Source organism: Megalops cyprinoides, chromosome 5, assembly GCF_013368585.1.
Source record: "Megalops cyprinoides isolate fMegCyp1 chromosome 5, fMegCyp1.pri, whole genome shotgun sequence".
Lineage (NCBI taxonomy): Eukaryota > Metazoa > Chordata > Actinopteri > Elopiformes > Megalopidae > Megalops > Megalops cyprinoides.
The window spans coordinates 11,005,891-11,028,677 of record NC_050587.1 but is presented as its reverse complement, the minus strand read 5'-3'; the positions used below and the strand labels follow the sequence as shown (position 1 = coordinate 11,028,677).

Below are 22,787 nucleotides of genomic sequence, written 5' to 3'. Positions count from 1 at the left end.
TTGGCATCTGTAGTTCACAAGAGGAAGAAGAAAACGAGAATAAAAACAGCATCCTTAGTTCATTCTTTTCTTCACTAGAGGGTTTAGTTGACTGAATAGGAATCCCCACAGTTCAGTCCATTTTTTTCTTCCGTAGAGGACTATGGAGAAGAACTGCTCGGGCTTTAGCACAGTGACACAAAGAGGAAGATTAATCTATGTGGAGGCACGTCTCCAGGGCGGAGCGCCCTGGGGCTTCACGCTCAAAGGTGGCCTTGAACACGGCGAAGCATTAATCATATCCAAGGTAAGGTATCAGTGAAACCCCTCGTATCAGTTTACACATCGCCTTTCAAAATACGAGACGCAATTATATAGTCCCGTGGGAGTTGAACTGTCCGTTTGAATGCTGTAATAATTTGGAGGAGTCAGTAATGCCACGGCCAGAGGGACCCCAGTGGCGTGTTAAATATGCAGGAGAAGCCAGCCTCGTTTGTTAAAATTTCGCCTTGCATTCCTGAAATGAAAACATTCCTGAGAGTTTTTCGCAAGGTCTACAGTAAGGCAAATACAAATACCATATAGTTTCCAGAGCTAAATATTTTGGCTTCTCATAAGTAAAACAGTAAATTATAGCTTGATTGTTGTTGCAAACAGCACAACAACTACACGAACTGTTAGTTTATGGAAATGTTTAGCTATTTGTGGATATTTGCTATACTGATAATGACCCTCTGTTGTGACACACTACTCTGTGTGTCATTCTCCAAACACATTGATGACATGGCCCTTATACATCAAACGTCCTTAAGCCACCTGAGACCTGTTAGCCTCTTAAAACATCATTTCACTCCAAACACCAGGAATTCGTGCAGTTTGCTCATTTATAGATATCCTTAAATTATTTACAGTTTATCGGTCGTCATGACATTTAATTTTAATCGCCGTATAGGCCTACATTCTCTTGTTTGGTTTTGTGCCATACGAACGCTGAGTACCAATGACTTTTTCCTGTTGTCTTTCCCCTCACAGTATGTGTTATTAACTGTACTGCTCAGCCATGGGGAGATACAGTGTTGCATTACCGGAAAACAAATGAACTAAAAGGGACAATTCTCCATTTACCGTTGTTGGGGGAATTACGGTAACTAGACTGAACCACTCATCTACAAACCGTGTTTTTGAAAATGTCCAGATCTACGTGTAGTATATTTATTGCCACCCCCTCGAAGCCTTAATTACTGTACAATGAATGAGACCATTCATGAAGATCCTTTCCCACTGTAAACCTCTTTGCTGGTGCTGACAAAAGTATGTCCGCTAATCTGCAGTCGCATGATTAGCATAATATGGTCCTACATGTGTGCTGTTTGCAATGACAACGGGAGTCAGGCGCCTGCAAGCCAGACAATCGTTAATGACGTCCCGGAGACGACTCACGGTCTGCCTCTGCTTCCGTCAACTTTAAGATATTTCAGGACCGCTGCTATCAGTGGATCTTAATATGGGAGTTACCGTTAGGTTTAGAACATTGATCTTTTAAAGTTATGGCTTCGTATTACATATATAGGGATGTGAAGGCCCATTGGTCACCATCAATCTGCTAGTTAACGTCTGCCCTAGCAGGACTCCATATAGATATGAATACATCTGTAGTCTGGCACACCTGTAGAGAGATCTACCGAAATCACTGAAACAAAAGACTACCAGCGCCATGACAAATACCCTTTCTCTGATAAAAATATTTTTTATAAATACTGACGTCAGAGTGCTTTTTATTTAGTTTGCTAACTAGGTCTTAATGGCAGCCTGGTGTCCAGGTTATGGCCTGATATGACAGCGCAAATGCTGGGCCACATTGAGAAAATGACACATGTACATAAAACATCTCCATCCACTGAAGCCTGGTCACATTATTGACGTGGAAGAGATCTAAACACATTTTCTTCAACATGTTTTCATCATCTGCTGTGCAAATATGTAATACAAAAACAATCCAGTGGTCAAATGGCCAAACAACCACATTTTTAGGGTTGCACCACATATCATGTATCTGATGGCATTTGAGACATGTTCCTCTGGCTTAAACACCCAAATACTGCATGTTTATTTTGTCATTTTTTTTGACTGATGACTATTGAGAGTTAACAATATAAAGTTTCTTGCACAGGAACGTGGGGTCAGTGGCATGTGCCATTTGTGTCATTGTTTTGGAGCAGTCTGCCTATACAAATCACACATAAACAACACTCATCATCTGATCAGTGTTATTGTACTCCCACGCTGTTGCTGACCACTCAGAATAGTTGAACTACTGTCACTGAGCATGACGGACATGAAAATTTTATCACTGGCTCCTATTCTCTCAAGCCAACGTTTTTGTAAAGTGTAGAACTACTGCTTCAAATGGGAAACTCTATTAATAGTGCTGTCTGCCTCAGGTACAGTAAACAGCTGGCAGATTGATGAGCCCTGGATTTTACTGGGACATTTTGTACAAAACAGTCAATCTCCCCTGGAATCTCTGAAACAGTTTGGAAAGCATCTCTCTGGTTTGCACATCATATATTTTAATTTGACCTATTCCCACAAAGAAGGGGAAAAAAATCCAGATTTACAATGTTTCTGTGTGTTTGTAACTGGGCTGCTATTGGAGCTTAATGCGTTTATTGCAAAAGCATGTTGGGTCCTCCTGGTAATTTCTGCTTATCAGGTTAACATTTATGGCTGGTAAGGACCTATTTCATAGTAATGTGATTTAACAGTGGACATCCATTTAAATTGTATACTGCGCTTTTTTGGGGTGGGTAATGAGTCTCTGGCCAAATGTCTGCCAAAGGGAAACATGTATACGAGCTCATCTGGCCTTATTTGGGGATATCGCTCCTTTTGAAATGTTTTGGTCTGGGCCTGTTCATCTCTCAGCAGCAGGCCAAAAAGACTAACAATGTGCAAACACACTGCTGCCAAAATGGTAGGTGGCTAAAACTCTGCCCTTATTTATGCCTGATGCTACTCACAGTGGAAGCAGGCAGGAAATATCTGTTCACCCTCTACATAGCATTTACTTTTATTTAACATTTTACATTGTGCTTAATTTTAAATCAAGGCTTTCTTATTCTCACAATCCCATTGTTAGAATAATTGGGTACAGTATACTGTACAACCTGGCATGCAGCCAAGTGTCACACCTTATTGTCAACCCAAATTCCATCAGCAGAAAGGTGACAGACGTTTTGACCAAAACAGAAGGAAGCTTTGTCTGATGGGTGGAAACAGCTTCCAAAAAAGGGCTTTTGTGCCTCCCGCTGACCGGACCCTCTCTTTCAACTCCTGTGTAAGTCCTCTAGTATTGCTGGGGGGCATTGTCTGAACCAAGGCTTTACGAAATATTTACTGCGTGTTCACGTGATGTTTTGGCTGAGAGTTTGAAGGCAGAGGGGCTGCAACGTCATTCCGCTGCGTTGCGGACAGGACGATAAGGGAGCGGGACATTGCCGGGATGCTGGAATGGGTCTCGGCATTCAGCGCATTCTTATCTGGAGCCACAAGTGGTCTGCAAACAGTCCGAGGCTTCCGGGAGAGCACCCGGGGAAACCTGCAGTGTGTGGCCTAAATGTCATCATTATTCGGGCCCTTTCGGTGCTACAGAAACGCATCAGCTTTTTTTGCAGTGGGGCTGCTGGGGGGAGAAGCCGGGTCACCAGTCTCCGTGGGCCGCAAGTGCAAAGAAAGCAGGGCTGCGTCGCAACTCGGATCCTGCTTGTTGAGAAAGGAGGCCGCGGCCGGTCTCTGGGCGAGGAGACGCTCGGACAGACAGGTGGCGGCCATCACTGCGCGGGGGGCCGGGAGGGCACGATGCATTCTTCGCCGGGTTGTGCTGGAGATCTTAACGAGATAAGGCAACAGGCAGACATCCAAGGGTTCTTCAGGCCCCTACTCCCCCGCCACATCCCCCTCTACACACACACACACACACACCACCCCCCCACTCACCCCTTTTTAAAGCTGGGAAGTGCAACCCGGAATGTGGCCCAAGGTCCTGGCAATGATCCAAGAGAGAGGAAGACAGAGAGAGAGAGAGAGAGAAGAGAGAGAAAAGAGAGTGAAAAAGAGGAATGTCAGTAACGGAATTTGCGAAAGCCCGGCTCGTCTGAAAAGCGACAAAAGGAGGAGAGGGGAAAAAAAAACGAGATAGCGAATAAAAACATCCACTTAATGTTGCCTGAATAACCGACGTCGGATGTATTTTTAAAACATTCCTTAATTGTGTCCTTCTCAATGTGAATGTGGTGGACTGTTTACAGTGCATTAGTGCTCTGAGATGATCTCGGGATGACCTATGACTTGTGGAAGCAGCGGGTTAAGGAAAGGTTAAGAGAATTAGTCTCTTTGTTCGAGTCCATATTAATAGGTTCATTGTCAACGCCTTGGCAGCACATCTGTAATTAAAGACTCCTTTTCAGGTCTTTTGGGCAGCAAGTTAAGTAAATCTCTCCTGGCCTTTTCTTGGAGTACAACAATCTTCCACTAAGAAAGTGTAAAAAGCTATGCCTGCTTATCTAATTATTCAAAATATTTCACGTCTTGAATGGTGGCATTCTGTCTGAAGGCCAGTGCTTACTGGAAGTACCCGCTGATTGTGGTCCAGTGAAAAGAGAAGGATTTTACAGAGAGCTGGGAGACAATGGCAGACCATATCATCAACGTGTCACCCGAATGGAAAAATCAAAGGGCTGTGTCTGTGGTTTCCCTTTTGTTTCCAGGTACATCAATGTACTCTGAACCCCTAAGTCTTTAGTTTAAAGTCTGGCCGGGACACAGATCTTGGATTGGACCAAAGGGCATATTTAAAAAAAGTAGATCTGCACTACCTTGGTAATGAGCTGGTCCATCACTGGGCCTTTGCGATGCACCAGCCTTGTCAGTGGAGCTGCAGCTCTGATTGGCAATACTCTGGCAAAACATCCTTCGGTTTTGTGCAGTGCATCTTGAGAGAATGCACCCCACTTCCTGCTACTTAACGAGCCAAAATTACTGTGGCGGAGCCAGTTGGGGTACTAGCATGCAGAGACAGGAAGTTCACAGAATTATGTGATCCCACCATTGGAAAAATCCCATCTGTGCGATGACAAATTTACGGTTCCCGGTCACGAACGCCGTCCCACAGTCACGTCCCACATCACTTTGTCAGCAGCGCTCAGATGGGTCTGCACTGTAAGAAGCACCCAGGAGCGGCTGTGTGGTGTGTAGCTGTGGCTAACTAAGCAGTGACGTTCACCTGTTACGTGTTTTCTTTTCCCCTCTCCAGGTGGAAGAGGGCGGGAAGGCGGGCCTGCTGCAGCACCCCCTGCAGCCTGGAGACCAGGTGGTCAATATCAACGAGGTGGAGCTGAGCGGGTTCCGGCAGGAGGCCATCTCCCTGGTCAAGGGCTCCTACAAGACCCTCCGCCTCACGGTCTGCAGGTAACCGCTGAGGACTCCACCTCTTGACCTCTGACTCCACCTCTCTACCTCTGACTCCACCTCTCGATATCTAACCCTCTTGCTGTCTGCCTCTGTGCCCCTTCCTCTTCCTCTGTGACTTGGACAAGCACTTAAACTCAAGTTGCACGTTACCAGCTCATGGGCTGTTATCACCAGTCGCAAATGACCTGTGGGTCAACGGACCCAGCAGACAGGAGTTCGTCTGAAAAAGGAGTTGGGCAGTTAGTAATGGAAGGTATGATATCTACCCCTTTTCCACCCTGATTTATAGATTATAAAATAAGTAACTGAATAGCAACCACTGCTAGCACTAGCTAGCTTGCTAGTAAACGTAATGGTCACTTACTACGAAATACCTAGCTATTAGGTTGAAATAATGGTCTAACTTATCATATTTTATGATCCTTCTACATAACTTGGCCTGTAACATTACATAATTGGCAGCAAAAAAACACCCTCCTTCACCCATGCAGTGAAATGATGCCTGTGTCTGGCTGGACGTGATCAGTGTTTACTTTAAAAATCATTGCTTTCGTCTGTTTACTTGGCATTGTGTCTGGGCTACTTTCCACTCCAACGGTTGCATATACACACCTGTGCCCGTCTGATGTAGTGTAACCACGCCCTGAGCACACTGTGTACCAGGTAGCCAACTGTACCCGGAACAACCTGCTTTTAACTCCTGTATCTCCCTAGAGCTGGCTAAGAGGAAAGGCTTTCTCAGTGGTGCCACCATCTAACCGTAGGGGAATACAGCTATGTCACAGAATATATAGGTGTAGTATATACAGTATGTATGTGTCAGTGTGTGTGTGCTTGCGTGTGTATTTCTGTGTCAGAGAGAGAGAACTTGCTTGTCCATGGTGTGTTGCTGGTGATGTCATTTGTTGTGCTCAAGCAGAGTTGTTTTGAATGTGACGCCCCGTGCTCTACTTCTTCCAGCCAGTTGCATGCTGGGACAGACTCCCGGGTGGTGCTCATTTCAGACCGTGACCTCACACCCTCGGCATTGGCTGGGTGTCAGCCCCTCCACTGAGCTGGGGATGGTCATGCTTTAGCACTTGACGATAAGGACAGGGGCACCACCACTCCGGCACATCTCTCGGTGTGATTAAAAAGGGGGGATGGTGGCTAAACACCCCGGCTCTCTCTTATCTCCGCAGTGGCAGTTGCGTGGACGCGCCTGCCATCCTGGTGGGAATGAAAGTAGGGTATACTGTCCCTCACAGCTCTGGCCAAGTGGGCCTGCTGCCCTGGATGAATGGGAGGGTCCTAACTGGAAGCACACTCTGATGGCGGTCCAGTGAAAGAGGGGGTTTGCACATATCAACGAGAGGGAGACAATAGCGGAACTTTATTGTCAGCCTTTTAGAGAGCAAAAAAAAAGTTAAGGAAGAATCAAAGGGTCGTGTCTGTGATTTTTCTGTTGTTTCTGTTGCTTCTGTTGTATGTCAATGATCCCAGGTGTAGGACTGGACTGAAGCGAACGCTGGGTGTTTGTTTGTCTCCCTGCCTCACAGGAATGGGTGGACAGTCCGGCTCTACTTCAACCAGTGACATCGACGCTAACAGCTAGATTTGGGTGCTAAATATGGTGCAGTAGGCATTGTGAATTGGTACAAACTGGGATGGCATTTGGCAGACCTTGTTTACAGAGGGTCCTCTGTATTTCACTAAGCAGGCTAAATGTCTCTTACTGGAAGCTTTGTACCAGTTTGAGGTACAATATCCTGCACCAGTAACACTTAGAGGGCACATAAGGCTGTTGTCTGGAAATGTTTTGATTCTCTAAACGTACCTATACTCTATATTTGAGCGTTTACCTTGTAATTCCAGTAGTAATATCTCTGTAAGGCAAGTGATAAACTTACACTTGAATTGATACACTTCTGCTGTTTTGCGCTAGAAATCATTCTGGATAAGAACATCTGCTAAATAAATGCAATGTGATGTAACGAGTTAGAGCTCAGACTGAATATCTGCATGCATATAACAAGTTGTACTGCGGGAAACTGGGAAAGGGAAACTGCTAGTGTGCGCTGTGTCCTCCAGGGGGCAAACTTCGCAGAAGTGGCCCGGACTCAGGAGTGTCTGTGGCAGCTGGAGTTCTGCGCTTATGACTTGATTGCTGTCATAAACCGGGAACAAAGGGGGCACTGTGATGGGGGCATAGTGAGAAAAATGTGGTCTTGTCTCAGAACCTGCCCTTTCATCAGAAAGCTTGTGTTATAAGGAAGGAGAGATGGGGAAAAGAGGCATTAGGCTGGTCAGCATGTACTCAGTGCTTGCACTATAAAGTGATAACAGTATTCTGTTTTTCAGACGAGAAGGGTACTCAGCCACGTGACCGAAGGCAATGGCACAATTCTGACATATTCCCATGTCAATGTGCTTTGAATGAAGATTCAGTCAGTGGTCTCTGAAGTAGGGGGACAAGGGTTAAAATGGTGGGGGGGACAGCTTGCATGCTTTTTGATCACAGTTCTTTGCCTCAGACGGTTCTGTAATAAAAAAGTCATTCAACTATAACAAAGATCAACAGAATGTGTAGCTTGTCATACTTTAAGCCATGTGGTGAAGGATGTCTGCTAAGCAGATCTATGTTATTGCTATCAAATTTCACACTAGGGTATTGGTATCCCGTACAGGCTGTAGCTGAGAGGGTACAGCATGTAGTTATTATCATGTCAGTTTTTGTTTAAACATACACCATCCGCAGGCTGTAAATTCCAGCTTTCTGCAGAGGAGCATGTCAAGCGCCCTCTGCCCACACGCACGGCTTGTGAGGTATTCTCACGGCGATACCAAAAACCACGTGTCAGCGAAAATCAGAAATGGAGAGGCAGAGTGAGCCGCAGTGTGTCAGCGTTCACCTGAGCCGGAGACAAAGGCCGTGGTTCGCTGAGACCTCGCAATGAGCACTGAGCACCCGGCCGAGGCTTTTATTCTCTTCATAATAGGGCCATAATGGCCGCCATTGTCACACACCTGGCTTTGTTTTACGTCTGGTCTCGGTCTGCGGTTCACCCAGCTGGCGGCGGGGCGAGGTTTATGGCCTCCCGTTCCCGGGCACCGGCCGTAGGACACGGGTTGGCTGAGGGAGTGCTGTGGGCCGGGAGAGGAGTGACAGGGGGCCGGGGGGGGGGGGGGGGGGGGGGGGTGAGGTGGCTCGCCCGGCCCTCATTTGCATCCAGGTACAGAGTTCAGACTGAGGAGAGGGGCGGGAAGAAAGGAGAAGGCCAGACAGCTCCCCTCAGAGTTTGGCTTTCTGGAACAACCTAGCCGAACAGCCAGGAGGAACGATGTTGACTGCGTGATTCCTTGAACAAACAGCCGACTGCGGTGAGTCCACGTCCAGAGGCGGTCACGCACTGGGCAAACAGTTTGCGGGAGCTCCCTCCCGACACCAAGAGACACCCGTGGGCGCGTTCGGAGGGATCCGCCCGTTCCCACGGGAGGGTGACATCATTGGTCTGCCTCCTGGAGGGGAGAGAGGAGACAGAGGGGTTACTCAACCACAGCCGGTGAGACTCCGTGCTGCTCTGATGGAAGTGAAGCAGAGGAGGGACCCGAGCAAGCCAGAGGATCTGGGTCTGCTGGGCTTGTAATTTCAGTTCAAACTGAGTTGCAGCACAAGAACGCACAAGGACAGTTCAGCCAAAGTGAGCCGATGACAGACCCCGATCAGGCCCAGAAGCCCGGTGCACACATGAAACGCATTTCTCTAACCCCCCTCCCGCGAGTCCTGGGGCCATGCAGCCAATGAGCTTCCCTGCTTGCTGCACTCCTGGTTCTTGCTAAGAACAGACTGGTCTGCCACGAAAAGGAAGAGTTCAGTTCAAGCCTCGGCTGGAAGTGGTAGCTAGATTGGAGGTGTCTACACTACTTCCATCAATGAGCCTGCCATTGATGGATGCTAGCGAATGATACAAGAAACCGCTTTGAGTAACTGCACCTCAGAAGCAGTCGCCATAACACAGAAGGCAATGGACGAGAACCTGGACCCAAATGATCCGGGGGAAAGGTATGTGGCTTCCTTCTTGAAGATGGTGTTGATGTTTATGGTGAGGTGGCATTTTTCATTTGATTAAACTTACGATAAAAACATATAAAAGCCTCATTAGGCAATGTCAGCTAGCATATCGGCTCTTCACTGAATTAGCAGATCGATGTTATTTTGTACGTGCCGACATATTGCCTGCCAGTGTCTCTTTTCGTGTTGTGCTTGTAGTCAGAATTTATTTCCCTGTTATAATGAACTGTGACTGTTAATCTACTCAGCAACTGGATTTATTGGACTGGAGGGCTGGGGTATGGATTTTTTTTTTTTGGGGGGGGGGGGGGGGTCTGTTATCTGTTACGTCATTATGCCCTGGCTGAAGGAGTTTAGTTGGCTCATCCTTCACGGCACCAGCTACAATGTGACACTCAGGAATGTTGTAAATATTTAACAGTGTGCTGTTAAACGACACTTGTGCTTATGTTTGGAGTGTCTCCATCAAGCACCTGTTGCTTTTATGCAGTTTGTGTAATGCACAGTGTGGAGAGTACATTAATGCACGTGATAGCTGTGAATGTGGCTAAACCTCAAGCACTGCTCTTGGTCAATTAGTTTTAAAGTATTTATGAGGAACCTGCTCATACAAAGGCTCTGCAAAGGTGCAGACTGGAATCTGATACACTGGAAGATGCTTAAAGTTAGATAGCACCCAGCAAGAAAAAGCACTTACAGTTAATCAGAAGGGTTGGTCTCTATTTCATATCAATTCAGTCAATTGAGGCAATGAATTGAAATTCAGCTAATGAATTGAAAATTGTCCGTCATATTTAAGATATTAAATTTAATGTTAATGAAGTTGATTAATTCAAGTTAATGAAATGACTTTTAATTCGTTTCCTGAAATGACTGAATTGAAAAGGTTTTAACTCTGCGTCTGCTAATTAGGCTAATTAGGCACGCCTTAATCAGGCACGCGTGTGGTAATAGTCATGCTACTGTTAGACTACCACCGTCATGTTATCCCGTTGAAAACCTCTAATCTGTAAATGAGTTTCCATGCCTCGATGTGACATGTGTCGCTATGTTGGTAAAAACCAACAAGGACAAACTTCTTGTCATTTAATAAGGCTGGGCGCAGGCGTTAGCTTGCTCATGTTATCATGCTCCGTGTGACCCTGGGGGGAGATAGTCTTCCTTTGGATGACTCGTGCGTTTTTTCCTTTATGACAGTAGTAAGGTTTAAGGCATCACTGCCCCTGGTATTCCGAGGAATGGGGGTAGTCATCAGCATACTGCGCTCGACAAGCTCGAGGGTGGGGGCGGGCAGCGCTTGTTCATGGCTCCCGGTTCACGCGTTTCGCTGCTTTATACAACACTCACTCGCCGCGGAGCGCCCTGCTCCCGGATCGACGCTAGGTGCAGTACGCGCAAGTCAACATCTCCAGTACGGGAAAAAAACGTCTGACTCAAATAAACAAAGAGCAGTCATTGAGAGAGCTTACTTCTGCCCCGCTGGCGATCGAGAGACGGTAGATTTGTGAGGCTGGCCCTAGTGACATGACTGCTCAAGTGTAACTGAGCAAACCCTGACGAGGCCTAACTGTTAGCACTTCCGCTGTTTCGTGTCTTGAAGTCGCCGTTTGTCTTCTCGGCATCCGCTTCCGATCAATGTCAGCCACTAGCACTGAACTTCATATCAGAATCAGTGTCGTTCCATTCCACAAATGTGCCAAATAAAGTGAAACATTACTGGTTGTCTCCCGTATGTCACAACGTGTTCGCCCTGTCTGTGTTATGCAGTGGAGCATTAAAGACTAGCTAATTGATTATCTCTCCCTAAACGTACCCTTTATTTTCCATTGCAGTGGTTATATGAATGTCAGTATGTGTTCCACTTGTCAGTGATAAGGCTTATTGAGAATAATATTTGACTTTTAGTTTGTCTCCCAGTCTGTAGGCTTCATGCCCAATTCTGTATAGTATTAACAGAAGGATGGCAAAATATTACCATTGATATGCATTAATAATGTCCAATAAAATACAGTCTTAGTGTTTGTGCAGTCTTACAATTATTGCTTTCAGGGTTAAATGTTAGGCGTGTTATTTCCTTATGGTCTCTCTGGGAGCTCAGAAGGAAAGTTCATGATAACTTCTAAAATAAATGTATACATTTGTTTGGGTTAATTCCAAAAATTAACAGATAGTTAAATTGCTTCCACCTGCCCCATACCTGCTAAAGTGTCATCTGTAGCCATGTAAAAAAAAACACCTCCCAGCTCGGTGGCAAATTAGGCTTTACAAAAATTAGGCTTGTGTTAAAATGTTCTTGATAACCTACTAGTAATCTAAATTGAACAACTATTCAAATGTTTAGCATAACATTTTGAAGGGTGTACCTGTGTACCTGTCAAACAGTGCTGTTGTGACAAATGTATATGGTATCTGTAAAACTTTCTACTGGAATTGCTTTAAAAAAGGAAGACCTGCATTCAAATGAATGTTTTCGGTTGGTGGAAAGAAAAGACCAAAATGGGAGAGAAAACTGGATGAACATGATGCCCAGTATTTCATGAAGCTTCAATTGGCAAATATGACCCACTGAACAATGGAATATCCGGTGTTTTAACTTCATACATAGGACTGCTGTTTTTTTGTATTTGGTTAGTGAATTTGTTTTAAAACAAATCAACTTTTTAAGACATTTGAAAAGCTTAGAATGATAGGCTGTAAATTATTTCCTTGTGTGTGTGTGTGTGTGTAAAAGGAATGTTAACCAGTTTTCAAACACTTGTAAAATATAACAACGGTACCGTTCAAATCATGTAAAGTACCTATGTGCAGTGCTTCTTCTCCTATCATTTCGCCCTTAAGTAGAAATGAAAGTAATTTTCCTCCAGCTTAGATAATGGGAGGAAGGCAAACGTGGCTTAGTGCTGTGTTTCCAGGCACTGAAAGTTGAAATGTTTCCCTTGAAGCCTGCTCTTCAGTGGAGTGTAAAATGAGAAAGATAACTTGGGCCCCACAGTTAGGGTGTACGAGCGGAACCCTGAGTGCAGGCCGATTCTTTCAGACTTGGGGGGGGGGGGGGGTCAGGGAGGGGGTGCGGGGGGCTTCCCACACAAAGCCTCCCGCTCTCTTTGTTCACCTTGGCGATGTGCACCAGCACACAGCAACAGCAAAGAGAGCCGGCGTGGGGGGGTTTGGCGAGGAACCCGAATAGGGCGATCAGTCCGCCGCTTCCGACAAAGAGGTACCTTACCCTCTGCACAAAGTGGGGCTACACATGGGGTGGGGGCACAGCGGAATCCCGTCTCGTAGGAACGACGTCCGTAGTCCGGGGGCAGTTATGTGGAGGCAAACCACCGAGCACACAAGGGAAGGAGCTGCTCAGATTGAGGAGGAAGCAGGAGGACGAGCGCAACCTGCTCCGTGACATCATCCCTCCGGGCTCCATTCAGCTTTCTGCCGCCGCTGGTTGGCTGGGAGGAGGGCAGTAATTCGAACCGCTTCCCTCTCCCCTTGCTCTGTGTATACACGCGAGGGGGAGAGGGAGCACACGGTTATCGCTCTCTCTCGCCGTCAGCTCCATCAATGCTGTTGCCTGGTGAGAGAGAGGAGGCTTGGTTTGCAGCTGCGGTCGGGACAGGTGTCTGCATGGGCTGCGGCCGTAACTCCGCTGAATGAATCGGTGGCCTCGGGAAAAAGGACGCAGGCTGTTGTTTTTGCCTCTCTCAGTGAGGTCAGGCCTCAGTGAAGTGCCGTAGGCGGAACTTTCTGCTGCAGGCGGACACTTGATCTGACTCCGCTGTTCCTGCGAGCAAGGTAAGGGAACCCACCTTTGTTACATCCAGAGGCACTTCTATGGCGTCGGTGAGGCGCATAACTTTTCTTAAGGGCCCTTTTCTTCCCTGTCTTCATTATTCAATGATTAAGATATCTTGGGCGATTCAGCAGACGGTATGTTCCCTCTATGTTTGGGGTTTTTTGTGTGTCTGAGTATTAAATAGTACCCTTACATGTGAGACGAGAAAGTATGAGTGATGACACTACTGGTGTGCAAACAAATAATGTAATTACAATGGGTGGTTTGCATTAAACTACAAGTTAAGCCACAGCATTTTATTGTCTCTAAACTTATGTGGGCAAGAAAGCCACATGTGTGGTTTTCCTCATTCTGTCAGTGGGAATATTGTTTGTTTTGGTGTGATGTTTGGAATCAGGTTTCAGTCGGGACTTGGGTGCAGTGCTGTGTTTACACGTTAGGAACAATTAGGCTTAAATCATCAAGATTTTATATATAGATTTATATAGTCATTCACAGGTCTAAACGTGATATTTTTGCTTCACTATCCCTTAATGGCAGCCATTGGAAAACCGAGTGTCCTTATGCAAATGTTGGGCAAAGATCTAGTTTCAGATCTCTCCTGAGCGTGAATAATGCATTCAGCTGGACTGGCTGCTGCACTAAGTAGGAAAATTGCCCTCATGTAATTACATTCTCGAAAAAAGAAGTGTGCTAATGTGAATTTGTGCTGGGAGCTCTAATTGTGAACCTTCAAGGTTCTAGGAAGCATGTACTAAACCTAGCAACTGAGCTCATAGTAGCTCAGCACAGACAAAAGCAGAGATGAGATGAGGAAATAGCTGAGTTACTGTGAGCAACCGTTGAGCAAAGTGAGGTATTCACAAGCCTGCTGCTCATTGTAACGAGCCTGGAAATCAGATCACCTCTTCTTCCCTGAGTAGTCTGTCTGTTTTTGAGGACTGTGGCAAGGAGCAGCCAGCCGTTCCAAAAAAAGTGAGTCAAATCATCACGATCGGTAGCCTTTTCACCCCTCTGGCTATGGAGCACTGGGAATTTCCAAAAGCCATTCCCCTGTCCTGACCAGCAATGGGCCAGATCTCTGTCTGGCCTGCGTGTCTCAGCCTGGCGGTACCTCCCCTGCCTCCTCCACCAACTCCACCGTGCATTCCAGACAGGCGCTTTAATGAAAAGCTGCCCCCTTTTTAATTGCCGCATGTATTGTAACATCACTGGGCCGGGCACACAATGCAATCTGCACCCCTCTCACGATTTGCTGCGTGAGATGAGGTAGTGTGTGACTGTGGGTCGGGGTGGGGGATTTGGGATTCAGGGGGTCTGGAGGGGTGACGGATGACGGGGCCCCTTGTTGCATGGAGAGCCCGCTCTGGGTTTGCGGAGGGCATTTTGCAGACAGCCTGTGCAGACAGAAGGCCTTGTCCAGGCCCCTTGTCCGGCTTGCGGGGATGGACGGCTGGGGTCAGTGGTCGACGGCGCCCCCTCTCTCGCCCGCCCGCCCACATCATCTCGCTCACTAAGAGAGCTCCGCTGGCTCGTGCTCACTGATCCTTACAGGAACCCGGGCGGTGCCAAGCTGTTGGGCTTCGGCCAGCACAGCTGTGGACTTACCCGGCTTACTGTCAGTGGTTCACCTCTTGACAGGACTAAGCCCGTGTCAGAACCGGGAGGCTTGCTCAGAGCGATGTGAAACGCTCGGTCCTGAGCTCCTGCACTTTCCCAGCCAGTGCGGAGCGCTTTGTGTGTCTCTGTATCAGGGCTGAAATCAGAGACCAGAACACAGTGTACTGATGTAGGCCCATCTCACAAACTTCCCATAGTCCCAGCGTGCTAATATAGGCTCATTCTCCATTCTCATGAATTGAATCCAGGGGCTGCTAACCACCCAAGCAACATTCATTTATGGAAAACATCCATTTAAAAAAACATCCATTTTAAAAAAAGAACATTATCTGGCTCACCATATTTCTCAGGGCATCGCAAAAAGGAAGACACAATCGAAAACCTCTACAAAACAACATAAAGGCCGTCATCCTTGCGCAAGCTAATAAAATAGCATTCTCAGACTCTTTTTATTGCCAGGACAGAGTTTGTGCCCAGGACGGTGCTGAAAAACAGTGTTCTGTCCCACAAGGAGATCCTCCCTGAGTTCGGGGGGGAGGCGGAGCTGGAGCCTGCGGAATGGAGGAGGACAGAGGGATGGGAGGGAGGGAGGAATGTGATAAAGGAGGAGAAAGTTGTTGAACCCTGAGTCATGTACAGCGTGCTCTTCACTGGGGCCAGAGTATGGCTCCAATAAAAGAAGTGTCCTACATAACTCCGTTGTCATGACGCCGGTGTGTCCGTGGAATTTTGTTTGTTGTGATGGGGCGACAAAATTGCGTTGCGGGGGGGGGGGGGGGGGGACCAATGGGGTGCAGGCATGCCGCCTGGGCATTTGAATATGAATGATTTATGCGACTTCAGTGTCACCTCGCCGTTGCGGCTAATCCTCAGAATATGGGTCAAGAATGTGTTCATTGTTTGTTTCTTTATGGTTTGTTTTTGTATTTCTGGTAACCGTGTTAGCCCTCTGCATAGTCTGTGCTCTTCTGAACCTGAACCTGAACCAACCTGTCTGTCCATTCCTGATTTCAGAAGACGGGACCTCTGTCCCCCAGCAGTCAATAATAACGCCATATCCTACCGTGACCTGGGCCAGAATGCATGAGAACTCCAAGCCCTGAGCAGAGATTAAGTATGAAGGATTGTGAGATTAATAGGGAGCCTTTCTTATGTTTCAGTTGTTCTTATTTTGCTATGTTCCATGTGCTCCATTCTGAAGAGGGAAGACCTCGTGAGGACCGAGGAAAGAATTTTACAAATCTGCAGTATTTGTTTTTCCAAAATGAACATAATAATCCCTGCTCACTTTGGGGGTAATAAAACAGGAAGTGAGGCTTAAATCAATAAATGTTTTTTAAAAAATATTTAATCTGCAGCGTGCCGTTTCAACGCACATCGCCAGGCTCCATGAGGAGAGTGCTGTTGGCATCCATAAACATTCACTGTAATTCCCATTTCACCCTTTTAATGGAAATAAAATATGTGCTCTCAGTGCCAGTGCAGACTGCAAGTTATGAAGGACAGGGAAACATGAGGAACTGATTGCGTACTCATTTGCCCTGAAGTGAAAAACTGATGCTGTATTGGATTGATCAGTTATTTTCAGTTACACTACCTTGAGGATACCTTGTGGCCTTGCTAGCAGCTCATATTTATCAACATTCCTTATAAGTAATATTGTTGTTTGTGTGATATTATAGTTGGCATTTAGAGTCATATTCTTACCAGTGGCATAAGTGTAACATTTTAAGTGACATATTTATTTTCATTAAAATAAAGTGTGACTTCCTTGGCAGCGGATTAAATTCAGCATTCTTGTGACTTTAGAGACTGCTGAGTCTTTAAGTGGACAGAAAAAATGCAGGTTGCAGTGGCTTTATGCTGTGACTTGATGAAAATATGTTTAGTAAGCTAACGTCTGATCCTAGCTCTCAGTTTCCAGTGGAATTGAAGAATTCTTTCAGTTCGGCGTCTGGCGAGACTCTGGCATTCCAGCAACGAGTTAAGCTGGTTTATGTTTAAAGGGTGTTGATCTGATCTACAGATTTGAGGGCGTTGATCTGTTGCAAACACATGGAGCTTGTATGGGAGGATTGCGATTCTGTTCAAATTCTTCAATAAATCACCTATTTGCCCCTGTATACCCTCGGCATACCAACAGGGAGAGTCATTAGTCATGGTCTGTTTTTGTGTGCCATTCACTCTCACCTTGTCTTCTAATGGTAAAACAGGTCCATGTCAGTCAAGTTGTACCATGATTTCCTTTACAACTTGAAACGATAACACCGCTGGCACGCCTGTAGCATATGTTTTTATCTCCTTCTTTATTTTGAGAAACCCCTATCGCCATTTCTATTTACTGCGATAAGAACATTACAATAACACTGTCAGCATTGGCTAACTATCCCACAATGCAGTGTGGTGCCACAGGGAACTGCGCAGGTTGTTGGTGAGCTGGGTAACCAATGCCCAACTGTCTGTGCTGTGAAGGCAGGGCAGACCGGGTGGAGACCCAGGAAGAGGATACCGTGGATACCACCTGCATTGCCACCTGGGTGGGGGGTGGCATGTAAGGAATGCGGAGGGCACGCTTGAGTGGAGAGCTTCAGACCCCTCCCGCCCCCCCCCCCCGACTCACACGGCTCTGTTGCCCCATATTTAATTTCACCGCTCGAATGTTTCTGTGTGAACAGCACAGCTTATCTTAGCTGCAGAAGTGAGGCAGAAAGCTGCATTTTAAGTTGATTAAGTGTACAAACAAACAACAAAGCCTCTTGCTATGAACCCAAGCATAGTTTCGACCCCGCCGGGGGGCACGAGCTGCCACGGCCGGATCAACAGACATGGCATTTTAGGTGCTTAAACCCAAGCAGCATCGTTACAGCTCACTGCTCAGTTTTCCTTTGAAAGTGCCATCTCATTAGAACTGCTTTCAGACTGCGAACTCCAGGAAGGATGTTTAAATTCGGGCTGGACCCCCCCCCCCCCCCTTCTTTTTTTCTTTTCACAGTGAGTAGAAAACACCCATCATCTATCCACGCTTAAATTTCTTCCCTGTCCAAGAAAGCAGACATTGACAGGCGCCTCTTCCTTGGAACACAGTTTGCGCAAGGATTCCACGCAGCGATTGCCGCACTGCGGTTCTGACCGCCTATCCAAGTCTCTGTCACACAGGCTTCGCCACTTCAACATTCTTAAGCGTTTATGATATATGCTGTCACGGTTGCCAGCTGCGAGAGGCGTCACGCCCCGAGCTACTTTCACCATCAGTGAAAAGGGCTCGCTCGGCTTCTTTTTTTTTTTTCCCAACTCGCAGGGAGCGACAATCGGCAGATGCCTAGGACATTTTTAAATTCCAGAAGTGCTGTGTCAACACCAGACCCTCGTCTCTACACAGAGGGGGGGGGGGGGGGGGCAAAGTCTGCGGAAAGTCAATGGGTTTTTGTACAAGCTTTCTCTGAAAGAGCGGGCTCTTCAGTCGGGGGACGAGTGGCGCTCTGCTGCTGGCTCTTGAACACCCGCGGGCGCAGTTAACAAACACGGCGCTGTTTACTCTCAATCCAGTTCCCACCGCGCGGCGTTTATGGCGCATTCAAGCGCTGTTACAGCATTGTGAAACTTGGCACTACTGTATGTTTGTCGTGGCGCTTTCCTCGCCCCAAGTTAAGAGAAAAAAAAAAAGATTGTTCAGTAACGGTGGCCCGCACATTGCAAATGAACGAATGCATTGACACATTGCAGTCTCTCCCTTTCATTTTTGCTCTTCCTCAACAGGGAGGTTGAGCGCTCAAATGAGCTCTTTTGCGCAATCTAAAACATGTTCCTCCTCTCCTGTTCCAGATACCCTCTTACTTAACAGTTTTTTTTGTGTGAGAAAGTTACTGTGTTCTTCCAGTTATGACTTGTGCCTCCTCAGTTGTGTTTCCAGTTGGCACAGTCACATCGGTTTTTGTGGTAAATCGCGACGTTAGCACCTAGTCAAAGAGCGGTTTGACTCTATGAGGAGGTTTTTATTTTACATTATCCTGTAAATCACTACGCTACATATGGTCAGCTCGCAACATTATGTCCAGATCATTGGAATATTTTTGGTCACAGGCTGCGCATGGAATATTTCCCAAAACAAACAAAAAAAAAAGACAGCAAGCAACCAAGATAGAAATCCGTAAATTTACCAAAAAATTGTGTGTTGAACTCAAACATAATATGCGATCCTCCAACACCAAAGAAGTGGAAAATCCCAAGTGACGCTCATTAATTGAACATGTGAGAGTGAGAAGAGGTACGTCCTGGTTAGCGAGGGTCAAAGAAAAGCCAGCGTGGCTCCGGGTCTCACTGTACGCCTCTTCTGCTGCTCTGAGCCTGAGCGGCAGGTGTAATGCCTGTGGAATTCTGTGAAATCAGAGCCCGGTTAGTCTTGTTTGCACAAGGTCGCGAAAGCTTGTCAGAGTGGTGTGCATTGAAGACATTAAGCAAAAATGCTGCTGCCTTTGACATCTGAACACCCTGCATTGCTGTTGTTTGCTGTGCAGAGAAAGGCAGAAGAAACAAATCAGGGAGCCCATTGAATTTCTGTGGTTTTGGTTGATGGCCAAAGGCACAGAGGCCTAATCAACGCTTTGAGCCTCCCACTAGTCAGTGAGCGTGAATGTTTGTCCAAAAAAATTTTACAGAAGAGGGTGCAGTCTTGTTTGCTTTTTGCAGGTATTTTTTGGGAGTTTTCTTCTGAGGCCTTGAACCTCCTATCGTGTCATAGCTACCCAAGCAGCGTCTGGTTTAGTAGGCCCAATTAAACCGTGAGCTTTGAGATACACAGCACGGTCGTCATAATTCTCTTATCGCACCATATCACACCTAATAGACGTGAGCGCAGGTATCTCAGTAGGAATACCTCAGACTTGCTGTTTCCGTGTTCTGCACAAAGTCCACAGCCTAGCTCAATGATTCCCAGACTTGGCATGGCTGGATTTTAATGGGACATAAAGGGCACCTCGTTCTCTCAAAAATGATCGGTAGTTTGACTGCAGGTATCATTTGCAGTGTATATTTGTGTAGAATTTTAAGTTGATTTGAGGTCAGTTAGCATGTGAGAACTAAGTCCAAGCAAAGTGGATGTACAAAGCACAAGTCAAGGCTTACGTATAAATTCAAATCTAAGTATGTCACTGCATTTTATCATTCACAGAACCACCGAAAGTGCCTTTTAATTGTGCTTCGCACATGACTAAAATTACCTCTGAGTACCTCTAGTATTACCTGGTTATCAAGTTTGGATCTCACTGACATCACTTGGATTAGTAGTCTCAAAAACAATCTGGTATCTCTGGACTTTCTTCTCTGAATATAATTGTCATCTGAAAGTGATGACAGTGATCAGCTTGCAAAACAAGCTGAAAACCCAAATGGAATTGGTATCGCTTGCAAAACACTGTCTCTTGAATACCTTCGCCACACCCAGTGTTCATTGCATTAGGAGGGTGACTTCTACTGAAGGAGGTGATATTATCAGGCCTCGGGATTGACGCTGATGGGGTGCTTTGTTGAAAGCCGAAACAGCATCCATCATCTTCTAGTGTTCGTCAGGTTCAAGATTCCTCTTACGGTCTTGTGCGCTTAACCTCCCGCTGGTACGCTATCACAGTGCACGAGGCGGACGTCACCGGTGTTGACTCTGAGCTGTTTGCTGTGTGACATTTACGGTTGACAGATGTATGTACTCAGCTAAGAATTCAGCAACAGTCACTTAGCAGTACATATATGGACTGGCTCTTGGTGCTGACCAGTTTTGTCCATTTCAGCTGCAGGGACTCAGCCCCTTTGACTGCTAGCTTTCCTTCCAGCCAGGCACTTAACTGCGTGATGTCATCGTTGTCTTTAATTAAACCAATGCATTTGTCCAGGTCTGATGGCGATGTTCAAGGACAGCTGGAAAACTGGCTGGATTGTAGCTCTCTGGGACTGGAGTTTTGTTGCCAGGGTCGATGAAAATGGTTCAACAGTGAAAATATTTTGAGTTTCTCATGGAGTCAGCAAGGTCTTAATAACTGTAGGAGCATTTTCTGCGTTTGTGGCTGCAAGACCTCCCTCAGTCCTCAGTCCTCTCTGTTGTCTCCCCCCCAGAGAGAGCTGCCCGGACCCGTGCCTCAGAGAGCCGCCCACCCCGCCCTCCCTCACCCCTCCTTTCAGCCCCGCCCGCCCCCGGAAGAACCGAGGATGCCCGGGCGGAGTTAACCTGCGCATCAGGAACAGGTCCGTCCCTCTCGCTGCCCTCACACCCCATTCACTCTCCACCGCTGCGTCTCCAGCTAAACCTCCTGGGACTGGATTACAAATCACCAAACATACTGGCCATAATGCAGGTGGTAAAGGCCTGCAGCAAGACATATGTGTCGGGTCTGCTAACCATCATAACGGGTGAAATTCACAATTAAGGCCTTTTTCACATGGTCTGATGCATGTGCAGTGACCCATATGCGCATGTATAACTGGAATCAATGCACTGTAACTGGAAGAGGATATTCCCAGTGAGGTTCCTTATGTACTTCATTGACTGAATTTTGCCTCCTCAGAAAAGCAGGCGTGAGTACTTGAACTTTGGGGCACAATACTGTATTGTAAACTGAAACCCAAGTAGAAGCTAAACCGCAGCTGTGTTGTTACCTGTACTGCATTTACAGTAAAACGCATTTCTTTATCAGTGAGCCTGTTACTGTCAGGCCACCTTCATTTTTTAGCTCTTTTAGCACGTTTTAGCTAACTTCATCTGCATAGCCAGAATCCAGGTTCTCTCATACTTCCTGTTTCTCAGTATCGCTAATTTCTCACTAGGTCCTTCTCACAAGACCAGCTAACGTGTTTCTTGTGTTCTGTGATGACTGTGAAAATAGGGCGCTTACACAGTTACAGCACAGTTACCTGTTTCTCATAATAGTCTTAGTAAACAGTAGTCATGCCGACAGGTCTGCAGAGCACCCACATATTCCTGCATTGTACTAACCATGTCACTAAACCTTGCCCTGTGTGCTCCTTGTGTGCTTACGAACAAAGAAATTGCTAAGCTGCAGTGTATTTTGACCTTTTTCTGTGAGGCACAGGTAATCACAAGCTCAGGTTTTGCTCCTGAGCTATTTCTGGCAAATAGTCTGGTTGGGTGGTGTCTGAGAATCTGTCACTCATGTGCCATTCGCATCTGAAGCTGGTCTGTGGCCTATAAGGACTCCACCTTGCTTGCTTTCATGAAAGAGGATGCCTAAGAGTTCTCTAAAACCTCTCCTCATGACCAAAGCAGGGCCGCGCTGATCCCTGTGTCTTGATTTTATTAATCAAAACAGCTTTTTTAAAGTGTTCTGTCTATAAATAAAGGCAGAGTTCTGTGTACGCGGTCTATAAATACAGCCCAGGATAAAGTGCTTGGTTTCGTCCTAATAAGGTCATTGTGAAAATGTCACATGACGTTGAGCTCCAATTCGGGGTCAGAGGAATGCTGAAAGTTAGAAGAACGCTTCAACATAAACCGCCTCGGATAAATACAAGGATGTTATTGATTGTCGTGCGAAGGCCTCACCATAGAGACAGGCCCAGAAAGTGCTCTCCCCTTAACTTCACATTTCTGGGCAGGGATAGGCGCTGGCTGTCTACAGTAAACTATGCATGGGGTGGAGATGTTGACTCTTCAGATTGTAGTATTACTGTACCTTTGTATTTACATGCTGGAAGCTGCCAGGAGCTATCAGAAACCTCTGTGTTACTTAATGATCTGAGAGATTTTACCGATTCCTCTGAAAGGCTTGGCAGTTCTCAAGAAGATGATCCAACAGCTCTGAAGTCAGGAAAGTGGTTTAGCTAAAAGGTGGCAAAAAAAATGAAGACATCTCACTTTGTAGCTCACATTTGGGA

The 22,787-nt window shown here is 46.5% G+C and overlaps 2 protein-coding genes across 2 annotated transcripts in view; both read left to right on the top strand.

Moving 5' to 3' along the window:
• On the top strand, positions 1-22,144 carry LOC118777632 (protein Shroom3-like). The gene is made up of 4 exons (XM_036528737.1): positions 1-286; positions 5,291-5,445; positions 21,012-21,140; positions 22,087-22,144. The coding sequence occupies exons 1-4, from the start codon at positions 143-145 to the stop codon at positions 22,142-22,144; spliced, it is 486 nt and encodes a 161-aa protein (XP_036384630.1). The 5' UTR covers positions 1-142.
• shroom3 (shroom family member 3) overlaps positions 21,087-22,787 on the top strand; it is a 32,541-nt gene continuing 30,840 nt past the window's right edge. The window contains exon 1 of the mRNA XM_036528410.1: positions 21,087-21,140. The gene's annotated coding sequence lies outside the window, so the exon portion shown is untranslated. The remainder of the gene's footprint in view (positions 21,141-22,787) is intronic.